The sequence below is a fragment of the Schistocerca piceifrons genome, chromosome 2 (assembly GCF_021461385.2).
Source record: "Schistocerca piceifrons isolate TAMUIC-IGC-003096 chromosome 2, iqSchPice1.1, whole genome shotgun sequence".
Taxonomy (NCBI): Eukaryota; Metazoa; Arthropoda; class Insecta; order Orthoptera; family Acrididae; genus Schistocerca; species Schistocerca piceifrons.
In genome coordinates, this window is record NC_060139.1 from 901403625 (window position 1) to 901419567 (window position 15943).

Below are 15943 nucleotides of genomic sequence, written 5' to 3' on the forward strand. Positions count from 1 at the left end.
CCTGTCCGACATTTCTCGGCGTTGCAATATGTCTAGAAAGTAATGTTCTAATGATCCATGAGGACAAAATACGTAAATGTTATGAGGATGGCTGGTTAGTTGTTGGTGTAACCTTCGGTCCAAAGAGTTGTTCGCTGTAGTTCTCCACGCTGATATATTCTGTACAAATCTCGTAATCTCTGCATAACTTCTGCAACCTTCATTCTTATGTACCTACTCTTGAGTGTTTGTGCAATTGTGTCTCTATAAATATTCACTCCCTCAAATTTCCCTCTATTACCAACCTGACATCCCCTTGATGCCTAAGGATGTGTCCTGTAAAACCTACCCCTTCTTTTAGTCAACTTGTACTGTAAAGTTCTTTTTTTTTCCCAGCTCGGTTCAGTAAGTCGTCATTAGTTACTCGGTATACCTATCTAATCTTCAGCATTCTTTCTGTAGCATCACATTTCGAAAGCTTCTGATCTCTGTTCATCTAAGCTACTTATCGTCCACGTTTCACTTCCAAATATCAACACTCCAGACAAATCCCTTCAGAAGAGGCTTCCTATTAGACATTAGAAAATTCCTGTTTTACCGAAATGATTCCCTTGCTAATGCCAGTCTGAGTTTTATATTTTCTATGCTTTGGCCATCGTCAGTTATTTTGCTGCCAGGATAACAGAAATCATCTACTACTTTTAGTCGTGCATTGCCTAATCTAATTCCGTCAGCACTGCCTGATGTAATACGGCTACAATCCTTTAACCTTGTTTCACTGTTGGGAATCTTAACCTTATAACCTCTTCCCAGGACGCTCTACATTGCGTTCAGCTGATCTTCCAAATCCATTCCCGTCTTTGACAAAATTACAAAGTCATCGAAAAACCCCATAGTTTTTCTTTCTTCTCCATGAACTTTAATTTTCTTTCAAAAATTCTCCTTGGTTCCATTCACTGCTTGCTGAATGTCAAAATCTTTGATATTAAGTGTACGTTTTTTTCTGGAAGTTCGATGCTTTATTGTAAAAATTAATAAACAGTTCATCATTCAAAGTACTGGCCATCACTGGCCAGTACTTTCTCCCATCTTTCGGGCTGCATATGAATCCCGCGGCGAAAGACCTGGACGTCTTTTGAAGAGATCGATGAATCGATCCAACTTTGCACTTGTTCATATCACCGAAAGTGCTGGTCAGCCACGCCATGTACCATTCATCGAAAAAGGTAGTAGTCAGAGGGAACAAGGTCTGCAGACTACGGGTAATGGGCAGGATTTCCCATTTAAAAGTTTGATTTGACGGGTTTTGCGACATCGATCATTCTAATGCTGCAAAATCACCACCTCATGTCCGTTTGTGTATCAGTGCTCTTTTCGAACGCATCAATTGCTATCAATAACGCTCTCCTGTGATTGTTTCCGTCGGTTTTAGTAGCTTCGAAAACCTTCTCGCTTCCACTTTCCACTACCATGTCGATCTTACGATGTAAAAATCACCGTTCTTGACGCGCTGAAACCATTCTACTCCTGTACTTTCACTAATAGAAGCCTCACCATAGAGATTACCCAATATTTTACGAGCCTCAGCCAAAGATTCTTTATGTTAAAGCAGAAAATTAAAACTTTCCGCAAATGACGAGAATTGGGCTCTTAAATTGACACACTCAGATGAGAATAACGGTACGATGAAATCACAGATCGACTAATATTTTGATGACTTTTTGACTACGCTTATTGTAAGACACTTACGGCCTACCTACCACCTGCTCTACCACGTGAAGCTATTGCCATCTATTGCAAAACGGCGGAAGCAAAGTTGTAGACCCAATAGTAAGCATCCTTCTGTATGAACATCACCTTGTGTTCGACGAGGAGTAATGTAGTACACGTCTTACACAACACTTCGACGGGTATGTAGTCACTCCATCTGCTAATTCAGAAAGTGTCCATAGAGAAGGAAATTGACTGAGCAATTGTCCTACAGCATAGCCCACAAAGGCTCTTTTTATATGCGGATCGGGGGACTGAGAGAGCCGTGTTGAATTTCATCGACGTCTTCATTTAACCGGTCTCGGTCAGTTTTACAAGAGAGAATCTTGGTACACAGGTCCTTTAGCAGGGATCACAGTTTGTACATTGGGTGAAGGTGTTGTAGAACACTACATTAATTGTACGAATGGTACATAGCAGTTATTACCAATATGTACTTGTAAATATGGCACTTCTTGAAATTTATTTCAATCGTAAACAAGAATATGCAGTAAGAAGCAGATATACTTAGTTTCCGTAAATGCCTCTTTCTTGCTGTTGATTGACTCACAGTAATGCTTAGAGACGCTAAACGTAATTCGTTATCTCGGATCCGTTCCGATGTTCGTCGAAGAAAGCATTTCAAGGTCGATACTGTGTGCCAGTCAGTGTCTTATTTTACAAAATTTTTTGGTTTGCATATTTTTTAAGTTCAGTATTAGATTCTGCAGTAAAATGCCACTAATGGTACATTGTTCTAAAACACTAATGCGGAAGTGGTAAATATTTCCCTCAATTCCGTCGCATATTATTACTAAACATGACTTTAGGTTGGTACCTACACACAAAGTTCCAACTGATTTTCGTTATAAATTTTCGTTTATTGTATCTTTTTTCATAAATATACTGGAAACCATTTTGCCTACCATTTGTTACAAGCTAAGACACCTCGTGTGTGTGTGTGTGTGTGTGTGTGTGTGTGTGTGTGTGCTCGCGCGCGCGCGGAGGCAAAACGAATATTCTTTCAGGAAGAAACTGCTCAAATTTACGTAAACTAGTTGGCACTTTTGCGTTTAGTTAATCCCAGTAAAAATCTTGTGCCATAGGCAGCAAAGACTGCAAAGACAGTAGAAAGTTAACGACAGCGATTCCCGCTTAGAAGTCGCTAGCGCATGAAATTGAGCTGACTCTCAACTTTGCGCAGCAGAAATTCTGCTAGCAAAAGTTAAGAGGATCCCTTCAGTAATTAACCTAATGGACCTTATAAATCTTAACTCCCGTCGTTTCTCCTTGATTCAGTAGCGATTTTCAAACCGAAGGAATAGTATTCATCTGCAGTCCGCTACGACGACACTTTGTAGCTTAGCTAAAGCCTTACTGTCATGAGCATTATTATATAAATTGCAGTGACAAGAGTAGGCATTCATTGTGAAAATATTATCCTGAAAAAGAAATTTTTTGTTGCTATTCGTTTTTAATGACCACAAAGTCTGTAATAGGTGGCCGTTAGGTGGGGAAGAGAAATAACATTGCACCCATTGTGAGGGTACATTGTATAATGAGAAACTGAAATGTTGCACGGTAAGAATGATTCAAACCATATAGGGGAAGGGCCGGGGAAGATGATAGAACCGAGTATACAAAGTGGAGCAGCTCGAAAGCTTTAGCGATCCTAATATTCATAGTTCGTCAAACGTGAATACTCTAGATTGCTTTTTGGGGTTTCTAAATGGTAATTGTGTTTTTTTTGTGGTTTCTAAATGGTAATTGTGTTTTTTTTGTGGTTTATACGTTCTTCAACCCTGGTGCGAAAGAGAACCTCTCCGTACTCCTTCAATACGTCGGTACTCACTAGGAGCAGCAGCACTTGCTGTGTTTTGATAAAACACCTTTACGAGTAAAGCCCTTCTCACCTCGTCCAGACCCATGCTGATTGTCTGCAACTGTAATGCACACTGCTGCTTGTGTTTCAACGTTATGTCGCCGTAACAGTACAGGTGCCTAACGCTAAGTTATGACATTAACACTGCTGACAACGTAAATCCTGCAGCGCACAGTCTGAACATGATTCCCTTAAGGTTGGGCCTCCACACAGTAAACAGTTTCCCGTCTACACTGGCTCAAGTAACGAAAAGTTTCATCAACCTGTATACGCGTGCCTGTGTATTGCGACACTCTCTACGACAAACTGCTTTTGTAAAGCGTTACCATTCACGGAGGAAGCAGATTTTTAACAGATCCCGCGACTAAACCAACAGAACTATACTCAACAAAAAAATTAGTACTGTATAAGCACACTTATGTAAAGCAGGAGAGATAGGTAATGATAAATGTAGGTTTTCTGGCAGATTTCTTGTACATTCCTGAATTAAGATCTGAACTTGCGAATTGATGTATTTTTTTCCATTACTTGAACTGCGTTGTAACTCCGGTGTCTCTTTCTTCGAAAATTGCGGAGGGAGAAACCCATTTCTGAGATTTTTTAGGTCTGTACTACGTCCCCGGGTGACACTTTCTAGAGGAGCGGGCTTCACATACCCGCTCGGGCATCCGGATTTGGTTTCCCGCGGTTCCATTTAAAAAAAAAAAAAAAAACCTCGGGACGGTTCCAGTCAGATGAACAAGGCTAATCTCCTTCATTGTCCACGCACCTCGGTCCTGACATTAAACGCTGATCTATCTTTCTCGCTGCGGCCTTTTTTAAATGCAGCTGAATAAAGTTAAGTTTAGTTGTACTACTTTTTCAACGTAACGCGCATGCGTTTATGATATCTGTGTGGTGCGAAAATTGGAAGTTGACTCTAAAAGTGGGAAGTGTGTGGTCACCCACATGAAACTAGTTAAACTTCGGTTGCACGATACATTAGTCAAATCTAAAGGCCATAAATTCAGTTAAAGTACCTAGTAATTATAATTAAGAACAACTTGAATTGGAAAAAACACGTAGAAAATTATGTGGGGAAGGCGAACCAAAGACTGCGTTTTACTGGCAGGATACCTAGAAAATGCATCAGATGTACTAAAGAGACTGCATACACTACGCATGTCCGTCCTCTTTGGGAGTACTGCAACGTGGTGTAGAATTCTTACTGGATAGGTTTAACGGAGTACATCAAGAAAGTTCAAAGAAGGGCTGCCCTTTTTGTATTATCGAGAAATAGGGGGGAGAGTGTCATGGACATGATACAGGATTTGGGATGGAAATCATTAAAACAAAGGCGTTTTTCATTGCTGCGGGACGTCCTCACGAAATTTTAATCAACAACTTTCTCCTCCGAATACGAAAATATTTTGTTGACCCGACCTACATAGGGGAAGTGATCATCATAATAAAATAAGAGAAATCAGAGCTCGCACGGAATATAAATAAATAAATAAATATATATTCAGTGAAAGTATATTAACAGTCGAGATTAATCATTTTTAAAACCTTTAATTTCTTCCTCTTTGCTGGGATTTTATTGCGCTATCCATAGAATTAAAGTGACTGTTTCCGTGTATGTACATAAACCTGAATTCACTCTAGGTACCTTTACCAGTACTGACATAATTTTAATTCTGACGTACAATTTATTACTGACGTAGAATTTTCGATTGCCCTGTAGCTGATGCTGCATGTGTGTCAGTGTGCAACGAAATTGCTGCGATTCCAATCTGCATGTAATAAAATACCTCTTATTTGCTGTTGCAGGTAAAATAAAATATTCGGAGCGTGTGTACGACGCGTGTATGGAAGCTTTCGACTGCTTACCGTTGGCGGCGCTTATGAATCAGCAGTTCCTCTGCGTCCACGGGGGGTTGTCGCCAGAGATACACAACCTGGACGACATACGGAAGGTGAGTACTCAGCGACACAGCAACTTACATAATAGGACATACAGACTCTACCTACCGCGTGCATTGAAACAGAATTCATGAAAAAAATTCATTGCACGGGATGCGAAGAAACAGTGGCAACTGCCTCAAACTGGAAGAAAGAGGGAAGTAAGTACGGAGACCACAAGGAGTGTTAACTGGTCTTCCATCATTTTTTTCATTTTGTACCGTCTTAAACATTTTAAAAAAGTCACTGTGACTATTATTCCAAGCGTAAACGATTTTAATCAGAGGGAAAAAAGAAACCTCGCGTGTCCAGTATTCTTGCTGAGCGCATCACTATCTGCACGACTGCCCACTGCCGCGTCGGAGGAAGCTCCAGCAGTGGTTGGTTAAGACTGAAATGCTGACACCATCGAAGTATTACGTTCGTCTTGGAATCGACCAGGGTTCAAAGTCAGTGCTTTCATTCATATAACGGTAGAAGCACCAGTACACAGCGTACGGCATAATTCCTTTGTTATGCTTCTAAATGTTGATTCTTAGTAGTAATTTTTACTGTACAGTAATTTCTAAAAACGTTCACACAGACTGTCCTACTCCATTCTGGCGCGTATAGGTGTAGTTACTTCGGGGAATTCTTATAGTACTAGAAACTTGAAAATTACTATATGCACGGGTGTGAAGTTAAGAGTAAAACGAGAGCTAGACGGTATGGCTGCTTTCAGTTAGCTAATGATTCGTTAATTCTGCAGGCTTTCTCGGCAAATTTAATGTGATCCCAAGTTATGAGGCGTCTAAGAACTTCGTCCTGATGCTGCACATTCATGAGATCGCTTCTCGTCACCGCCACTAGACAAATATGGAGCTCTTCGAAACATTATATCAAGAGTAATGTGTGCGCCTGTAATCCTAAGTGGTTTTCTCACCTTCAGAAAGTGCTACCATTTTCAGCACAAATAAAACAGTAGAAGCATAATTAATAGAGAAGAAAACTTGGAAATTTTAGGTAACTTCCTATGGGGCCAAACTACTGAGGTCATTGGTCCCTAGGCTTACACACTACTTAATCTAACTTAAACTATCTTACACTAAGGACAACACACACACATACCCATGCCCTAGGGAGGACTCGAACCTCCGACAGAGGGAGCCGCGCGAACCGTGGCGAGGCGCCCGAGACCACGCGGCCTTAATAAAGAAACTCGAACGTAACTTTAAGCGGTTAATTTGTATCTGAAGCAAAGAGATCGTTGCTCTGTGTAAACAGTAACTGGTTAATGGCAGTTACATAATTAGTCAGGGAAATTCTTGTGGAGAATGTTTACTGTTATTTACTATTTACTGTTACTTAATATTTACTGTTATTTACGTAACTTCGTGTGTCAGTGTTAAACTCTGCGACTAATTATTATTTTTTCGATAGTTTTCTGAAATAATGTTTTATATCTCTCTTCCGTCAGCATGAAAGTTAAATGATTGCAGTCTTATAGCTACTAAGACGTCGATCACGCTCCAAGCGAATACAGAGTGTAAAGTGTCTAATGTTCCACGTGGATCACATTCAAATACCTACTGCTGCTACTTTCACAGACTCGTTATGACAAACTTCAGGATACCATGGTTGCGATTGAGCAGCGACAACGGCGGCAGCTAAAAGCTTTTAAACTGTGACAACGCAGATGTGTGTATATAGTTACTTGCCACATGCGAAAGTTGGCAAATTGTATCGCTAGAGCTAACTTCGTAGCCAAGTTTCCAAAGACGACGACGGAATGTCTGATTGTCTCTCTGTTACAGGTGTGCGAATATTTTTTTTTTAACTTTTAAACATTGCTATATGAGATACTGATTTACATTAAGAACGCTTAGTGCTATTGTTCGACGAGCAGGCATAACATAGAATGAGAACATTGAGGCTATCGAGGAACTGTAGTGACAAGATAGGACCCTCCCGCCGGAGGTTAGAGTCCTCCCTCGGACGTGTGTGTGTGTGTGTGTGTGTGTGTGTGTGTGTGTGTGTGTGTGCGTGTGTGTGTGTGTTGTTCTTAGCATAAGCTAGTTTAAGGTAGTTTAAGTAGTGTGTAAGTCTAGGGACCGATGAGCTAAGCAGTTTGATCCCTTAGGAATTCTCTTTTTTTACAATATAGTATGTTCCTTGAAGGTTACGCTGGAATGAGAACGCGAGGGAGGACAACGAATAGTCTGTGGCAAGCAACAGTAGTGGGTAGGTGGGTGGCCGTGTTGGTGCGCCGCCGTAGTCTTCGTCAGAACAAGTGCATCACTTAAAATAACTTGGCATATGTTACAGTTTGCCAGTGCACACTAAAATTAATATATGATATGTGATGCAATAAAGCCAGCAAGCGGAACTGTCATCTGGCAATGTAGACAGGATGGTTTCAGGTATGTTTTACTGCCAGAACCAGTAAAGAAAAGCTAATTTCAAGATATTTTCGATAACTGTGTTCACTGCAACCAACGGGTCTCAGGAGAGATGAAGTAGGACAGAGCAATGTCTTACAGCCAACAACAGAAAATGAAAGCTGATAGAATTCGCAGCTTAAAAAGACCAAAATTACACAAGATTCTATAAGCGCGAAGAGCTGTTGTGGAGTGCCTTAAAGTGCAGCCGTTGGTGAGGAGGGGTGTATTTCATTGTAAAATACAACGTGTACCCTGTACCATGTCGTAACAACAATTCAGCTAAACGTTCATGTACAACAAATTGGTTCAAATGGCTCTGAGCACTACGGGACTTAACTTCTGAGGTCATCAGTCCCCTAGACTTAGAACTACTTAAACCTAACTAACCTAAGGACATCACACACATCCATGCCCGAGGCAGGATTCGAACCAGCCACCGTAGCGGTCGCGTGGTTCCAGACTTTAGCACCTAGAACCGCTCGGCCACCCCGGCCGGCTCATGTACAACAGATGGGAGAACAGAGCATTAATATTTTCACAAGACAGAAAAGTTAGTCAATGTTCGCAACAAGTACACTCGTTCCTTATTGTCAGGCAACAATCGCTGTGGGGGTAAGAACCACCCACTTATCATAGATGAGAAGGTACGACGTCATAACACCGAGATAGGTGAGAAACGACCGTGTTGTGCATGACATTTAAATTTATTACTTCTTCGCTACTAAGTCTAGCCGCAACCCGTTTTGCAAACAGTACCTACATTTGTCGCTGAATGTACGTACACAGATATATCATTGTAGGACACATAGTTAAAGAGAGATAACGTCATGAACAGTGAGATGCTTGAAAAAATGCCTCATCATGTGTCAAGTTGGAGCACATTTAATGTTTACTACGAAGACACTCCCACAATCCATTCAGCTGAAGGAAATCCCTGACACCTGGCAGCGCTTTTGAAAGCTGTTAACTGCGAAGCGCAAACGACTGTAGGCGAGAACAATAGTCGTTTATAGACCTATGAAGAGAGATTGCCATGGAGACGTGAATCACCTGCGCCCAGAATACAGAAACAGTCGGGATCATCTCACGTAGCGTCTATTGAGGGAGTACGAACTAGGTTTCGTTTCTCTTAGAAAATTGGCAAAATGAATACTCGGGCAGTGCGGAGTTTGTCAGCTAGTATTTGATAATAGAAAATACTTTCATCTAATGAAGATACCCAGATACAAGAAACTGGAATGAAATTATAAATTTATTTCCCGACTCCACAGTGATAGGGCACTTACAGCCTTGTAAACGGTGTAACACATTGTTAAAGGTATGGTCATACACAACCACATCATATCGTTTGAATCTGCCTTAGAACTCACGGGACAAATAAGGAATTGGTATTAGGTGCCAAAGTCTTTCAGACGAAAAGAAGTTAAGGTAACGATGGCAAATGTTAAACTTGTTGAACAGAACATACACATGCTACCGATAAATATTTTTTGTAATACATAACAGATGATTGAAGTCTGAGATTTATTCTTTGGACGTAATATTAAAGTTCTGCAATCATATAGAGAATATATCAAACTTCTTGGTAAAGTGCTAATTGTTTTTCGTGTAGCTTGTTTGGACTTAAACTATGGTGAAATTCCTCCTAACACTTGACGTGGCACCCAGTTGTTCGGAGGTACTGTCGATGCAAGTACTCAGGGATGTGTGTGTGTGTGTGTGTGTGTGTGTGTGTGTGTATGGTGGGGCGGGGGGGGGGGGGGGGCGGCGTCTCACTTTAGAGGTAATGCAGGCGCTGAATCATTCATATAAACTAGCGTAAAGAAATCTTGTAGCATTGAGCAAGTGGAATTGGGTGCCATGATAGGAATTCCTGATCACTATCGCCATGACGACAGTAGCAGCATTTTTCAGTGTCATGTTCAACCACTCTACAGCGTCGATAAAGAAGCGGATAGGAGCGTGATTCTCTTCGTCCATAAACGCAATATTCATGGACTTCCGCGAAAACAGGAACTACACTGGAAAGAAACTGGCAAACCTGCCTAATATCGCATAGGGCCCCCACGAGCACGCAGAAGTGCCGCAACACACGTAGCATGGGCTCGACTAATGTCTGAAGGAGCGTTGGAGGGAATTGATAACCATGAGTCCTGCGGGGCTGTCCATAAATCCGTAAGAGTTCGAGGGGGATGGCGATTTCTGAACAGCACGCTGCAAGATATTCCAGATATGCTCATTAATGTTCATGTTAGGGGAGTTTGGTGATCAGCGGAAGTATTTAACCTCAGTAGAGTGTTCCTGGAGCCACTATGTAGCAATTGTGGGCGTGCGGGATGTCGCATTGTCCTGCTGGAATCGCCCAAGTCCGTCGGAATGCACAATGGACATGAATGGATGCAGGTGATAAGACAGGATGCTTACGTACGTTTCACCTGTCAGTCGTATCTAGACGTATCAGGGGACCCATATCACTCCAACTGCACACGCCCCACACCATTACAGAGCCTCCACCAGCTTGAAGAGTCCTCTGCTGACATGTCGGGTCCATGGATTCATGAGGTTGTCTCCATATCCGTACACGTCCATCCGCTCGATGTAGTTTGAAACAAGACTCGTCCGACCAGGCAACATGTTTCCAGTCATCAGCAGTCCAATGTCGGTGTTGACGGGCCCAGGCGAGCTTTGTGTCGTGCAGTCTTAAAGGGTACACGAGTGGCCTTCGGCTCTGAAAGCTCATATCGTTGATGTTTCGTTGAATGGTTCGCACGCTGACACTTGTTGATGGCCCAGCACTGAAATTTGCAGCAGTTTGCAGAGGGTGTATACTTCTGTTAAGTTGAACTTTCGATTCAAATCGTCGTTGGGCCCGTTCTTGAAGGATCTTCCAGCCGCAGCGTTGTCGGCTTCGCTGCCTTGGAGATGCTATGTTCCATCGCTCGTGCGGCGGCTATAACACTACGTTCAAACTCACTTAAATCTTGATTAACCTGCCATTGTAGCAGCAGTAACAGATATAACAACTGCGACAAACATTTGTTGTCTGATATAGGCGTTGCCGACCGCAGCTCCGTATTCAACTTGTTTACATATCGCTGTATTTGAATACGCGTGCCTATACCAGTTTCTTTGGCGCTTCAGTGAAATTTTGTACTATTTCCCTCAGCGGAACGATACCAATAGAGGAATGTTCCTCGGATATTCCAGTCTGTTAGTTATGGGCGGGTAAGGTGTCCATGCAGGGTGGAAGGGGGCATACTACTAAAAGCTTTTATTCGTCTACGTATATCATTGCTTGAATTGTTTTCGGACAATAAATTAGCACAAAAAGAGCGGGACACTTCTCAGATGTTCGCTTGATGACTAGCCGGTTTTAGAGAGCATTCCAGGCCATTCACATACAGTACGACGACAGGAAGTTCAGGAAGGCAAGGGAAAAATGAAAAGAAAAAGGTAACAGGTACACTGGTTTTCCTGACCGTAGTCTGAAACCAACTGAAAGACGCAGAATTCCTCCCATTTACGCGCTCTCTTGGCTATAGTCTGCAGATTTTTGTTCACAGCCCTAGTTGTAAATACTGATAATAGTGTGTGTGTGTGTGTGTGTGTGTGTGTGTGTGTGTGTGTGTGTTTTGAGTAGATTACCTACGGAACACGTACACGATTGCTCAACTGTTTCTCTGAATCATGTCAGCCAGCCCGTTGATTTCTCGTTGGAGGCAACTTTTGACCATCAAAAGCTAACATTACCTCTAAATAGCATTGGCACATGGTACGCGTTGGTGAAACTTGGCTCTGAGGTGTCACTACGCTAATGCAACAGTGATGTGAATGGAATGCGATATAAACTTCCTCAGCGACTGTTGTCTTTATTGGCTTGGTAACTGTTGCTCACGGGCGGAGAAAGCGGAAACTTCTGCCACAAAACGAACGTTTTTGCGCGACTGTAGTTCTTCTCTTCTGCTAACTTCGGTTAATGTTGGCGTGTTGATCAGCATGGTTGTCAGAAACGTTTTTATGCGGTTTTTTGCATATCTTCCTGATACTGTGACACCTCACAAAGTATGCTTGTAGTATTTTTCTGTGAAATCATTTGAACGTTTTGGCAGTAAGTATAAATTTTTAATGCAAAAACTGATTTAACTTATATTCGTACGTAGTACGTTATATAATAGATTTTAGATTTAATGTCTACTGCTAGCGTCGAAAACGAGTGCTTCGTTAAATAAAATTGGTAATAATTTTGTACTTCTGCAAACTTAGTCAGCTGTGTCAAGTTGTTCTTGTGTCAGAGACGAATTCAAAAGTGCTGTGTGGGGATGGGCACCGACCAGCAAACGAAGTTATCATTCACGGAACAACGCTGTTACCTGTTGTGGATCAATACAGTCGATGGTGCGGGCGGATCTCTCCGGCTGAGTTATCTTCGCCGCTCCCCAGTGGAGCTTTGCCGTCCTTCGATCCGGTGAGAAATGACCGTTCGGCTGCCGTAGGTTGCTGCCTGAAAGAAATGTCAATGGAGGAGAAAGCACCGGAGACCTGGGCGGGCCGGTCGGCCCAGTCCGGCACTCCATCTCCACCGGGGGCTTGTCTTGTCGGACGTCAACGCTGCGAGTCCCCTCCACCTCACGACGTGGCCCGGTTTACACTCGTTCGGCGGGCAACCTCGTGTGGCTCATTTCGCCATTGCGATCCAAATGGCGTATCAGGGTTCGGGAACTTTTCTAGCGGAGTGTTCTGTATTGTTTTTTGTACAGTGGCTGTTACTCGAGTTTCTGGAAAGGGCTTTAGTCGGCTGATTCGCCGGCGTATTAATAGCCGCGGCGGTCGGCCATGCAACAGCTCTTTAAACACGTCATCGCACGATGCTCGTTTAGATGGCGGCTAGTGCTTATCGCCTCGCATGTCCCACGCTCGTAACTTCGGAGACCTGGCTGGCGGCAGCGGGCGGCGTTCTTTACCTGCTCTGCCGTGCTCCCTACATGTCGCATGTTGCTCTATTTGCTCTTCTGCGATGGTCCCAAAAGATACCGTGAGGAGGACGTTGTCATAGGAATGGGCACGTACCCCTAGATGGAGTTCCTAGAAAGTCGGGTTATATGGCCATACAATGAATAAAACAGAAGATACGCAAGCAAAACATCTTTATGCACAGAATGAGATTTTCACTCTGCAGCGGAGTGTGCGCTGATATGAAACTTACTGGCAGATTAAAACTGTGTGCCGGACCGAGACTCGAACGCGGGACCTTTGCCTTTCGCGGGCAAGTGCTCTACCAACTGAGTCACCCAAGCACAACTCACGCCCCCGTCCTCACAGCTTTACTTCTGCCAGTACCTCGTCTCCTACCTTCCAAACTTTACAGAAGCTCTCCTGCGAACCGTGCAGAACAGGAGAGCTTCTGTAAAGTTTGGAAGGTAGGAGACGAGGTACTGGCAGAAGTAAAGCTGTGAGGACGGGGCGTGAGTCGTGCTTGGGTAGCTCAGTTGGTAGAGCACTTTCCCGCGAAAGGCAAAGGTCCCGAGTTCGAGTCTCGGTCCGGCACACAGTTTTAATCTGCCAGGAAGTTTCATCTTTATGCACGTTCAGAGGAATTATACCAGGTGTACCGGTATGAAATGAGCGTTTTTTTTCTTTTTTTTGTGAAAATGAAACACTAATTTTGAATTGAAAAGTAAAAACATTTTGTTCAAAGTACTGACCATTGCTTTCTATACATTTTGACCACCTTTCTGGCAATTTATGGACACCACGCCAATAGAAATGTTCGTCTTTTGAAGCAAATCAATCAGACACCCAATTTTTCTACTTCTTCGTAGGAATCGAAGTGTTCCTCAGCCAATGCGTGTCCCATTGATGAAAACAAATGGTAGTCGGAAGGGGCCAAGTCTGGTGAATACGGCGGGTGGGGTAGGAGCTCCCAGCCAAGTGTTTTGATTGTATCCTGAGCTAGTTTTGCTTTGTGTGCAGGTGCATTGTCGTGTAAAAAAAATTAATTTGCCATGTCTTCTGGCCTATTCCGGCCCATTTTGGTCTTTTTTCGATCAATGCATAGTTCAAATTGATCATTTGTTGTCTGCAGCGATTAGTATTCACAGTTTCACCGAGTTGTAGAAGCTCATGATACACCACACCTTTCTGAACCCACCAAACACAGAACATTGTCTTCTTGCCGAATCAATCCGGTTTTGCAGCCGATGTTGATGGTTGTCCCAGATTAACCCATGATTTTCCCATTTAGGATTCTTAAAATAAATCCATTTTTCATCGCCAGTAACAACTCGACGCAAAATTGACTTTCTATCATGTCTTTCAAGCAAAACTTGACATGGTTGGCCGGCCGAAGTGGCCGTGCGGTTAAAGGCGCTGCAGTCTGGAACCGCAAGACCGCTACGGTCGCAGGTTCGAATCCTGCCTCGGGCATGAATGTTTGTGATGTCCTTAGGTTAGTTAGGTTTAACTAGTTCTAAGTTCTAGGGGACTAATGACCTCAGCAGTTGAGTCCCATAGTGCTCAGAGCCATTTTTGACAAATGGTTTTTCGGTTTTCCATCGGTCTTTCATTCATTTCCTGTGGCACACACACTTTTGGATCTTTCCCATAGCTTTCAAACCGTCAGAAACTGTTTGTTGTGCAACATTTAGCATTGCTGCCACTTGCATCTGACTCAAAGTATCATCATCATCCAATATTGCTTGCAATTCGGTGTCTTCGAACTTTTTTGGTGGTCTTCCACATTCTTCATTTATTACATCAAAATCATTATTTCTGAACCGTTGAAACCATCTTTTGCATGTTGCTTATGATAGAGCATGATCACCATGTGCCTCGACAAGCACTCGATGCGACTCTGCAGCACTTTTTTTTTTTTTCAAATGAAAACAAAAAATTAATGCTTTCCGCAAATCATCACTTTCTGGTACAAAATTCGACATTGTTAACACGATGAAAACATACGATGTTGTTTGTTCCATGACATGATGTATACTAAATATCTTTGACAGATATCATACCAACCAAACAAAAAAAAAATTAAGGCTCGTTCACAACAAATGTTCCCAATCGACACATTTGTATGTTAACGCTCATTTCATATCGGTACACCTGGCATTCATCCCATTACATTTTTGGGAACATCTATAAAGCTCGTGACGTCTTTTTGAATTGATCGAATCGTTGACAGCACATGACTTCAGGGTTTCTTTTTCTCATCAGTCTTCTGTCTGGTTTAGTGCCGCCCGCCACGACTCCATCTCCTGTACCACATTCTTCATTCGAGAGTAGCACTTGCATCCTCACTTATTTGGTTATGTATTCAGATCTCTGTTTCCGCTGCATTTTTACTGTACACAGCTTCGCCGATTCTGCGGAGGACCTCCGACTTTTTTATTTTATTTTATCAGGGCATCTAATTTCCAATGGCCCCACATATCAAACGCTTTTATTCTCTTCATTCACTGTATTCCCACAGTCCGTGTTTCACTACCATACAATGATGTATTCCAAACGTACATTATCAGAAATTTATTCTTCAAATTGAGGCCAATGTGTGATACTAATAGACCATTTTTGCCGGGTCTGCCCGCTTGGGCTGTGCTAGTCTACTATTTTTGTTCTCCCTGCCTCGTCCGTCATGAATTATGTTGTGACCAAGGTAAAAGAATTTCTTAACTTTGCCTGCTTCGTGACCACCAACTTTCAAGTTAAGTTCGCAGCTAGTCTCGTTTCTGCTACTCCTCATTACTTTACTCTTTCTTCGTTTATTCTCAGTCCATAGTGTGTGTTCATTCCATTGTAAAGGTCCTGCAATTCTTCCTCACTTTCGCCGTGGGTTGCATTATCATCAGCGAGTCTTACCACTGGTATCCTTTCACCTTCAATTTTAAACTCCCTTACGACATTGCTTCTTCAGTGTATAGATTGGACAGTAGGGATAAAACACTGCATCCCCGTCTTACGCCCTTTTTATTCC

At 42.6% G+C, this 15943-nt stretch overlaps 1 protein-coding gene across 1 annotated transcript in view; it reads left to right on the plus strand.

Annotated features, from left to right (window-relative positions):
• LOC124776710 (serine/threonine-protein phosphatase 2B catalytic subunit 2-like) overlaps positions 1 to 15943 on the plus strand; it is a gene marked incomplete in the record, with an annotated part of 781818 nt that overhangs the window by 660838 nt on the left and 105037 nt on the right. Inside the window, 1 exon segment of the mRNA XM_047251823.1 lies at positions 5420 to 5565. Within this exon segment, the coding sequence (XP_047107779.1) occupies positions 5420 to 5565 (146 nt within the window).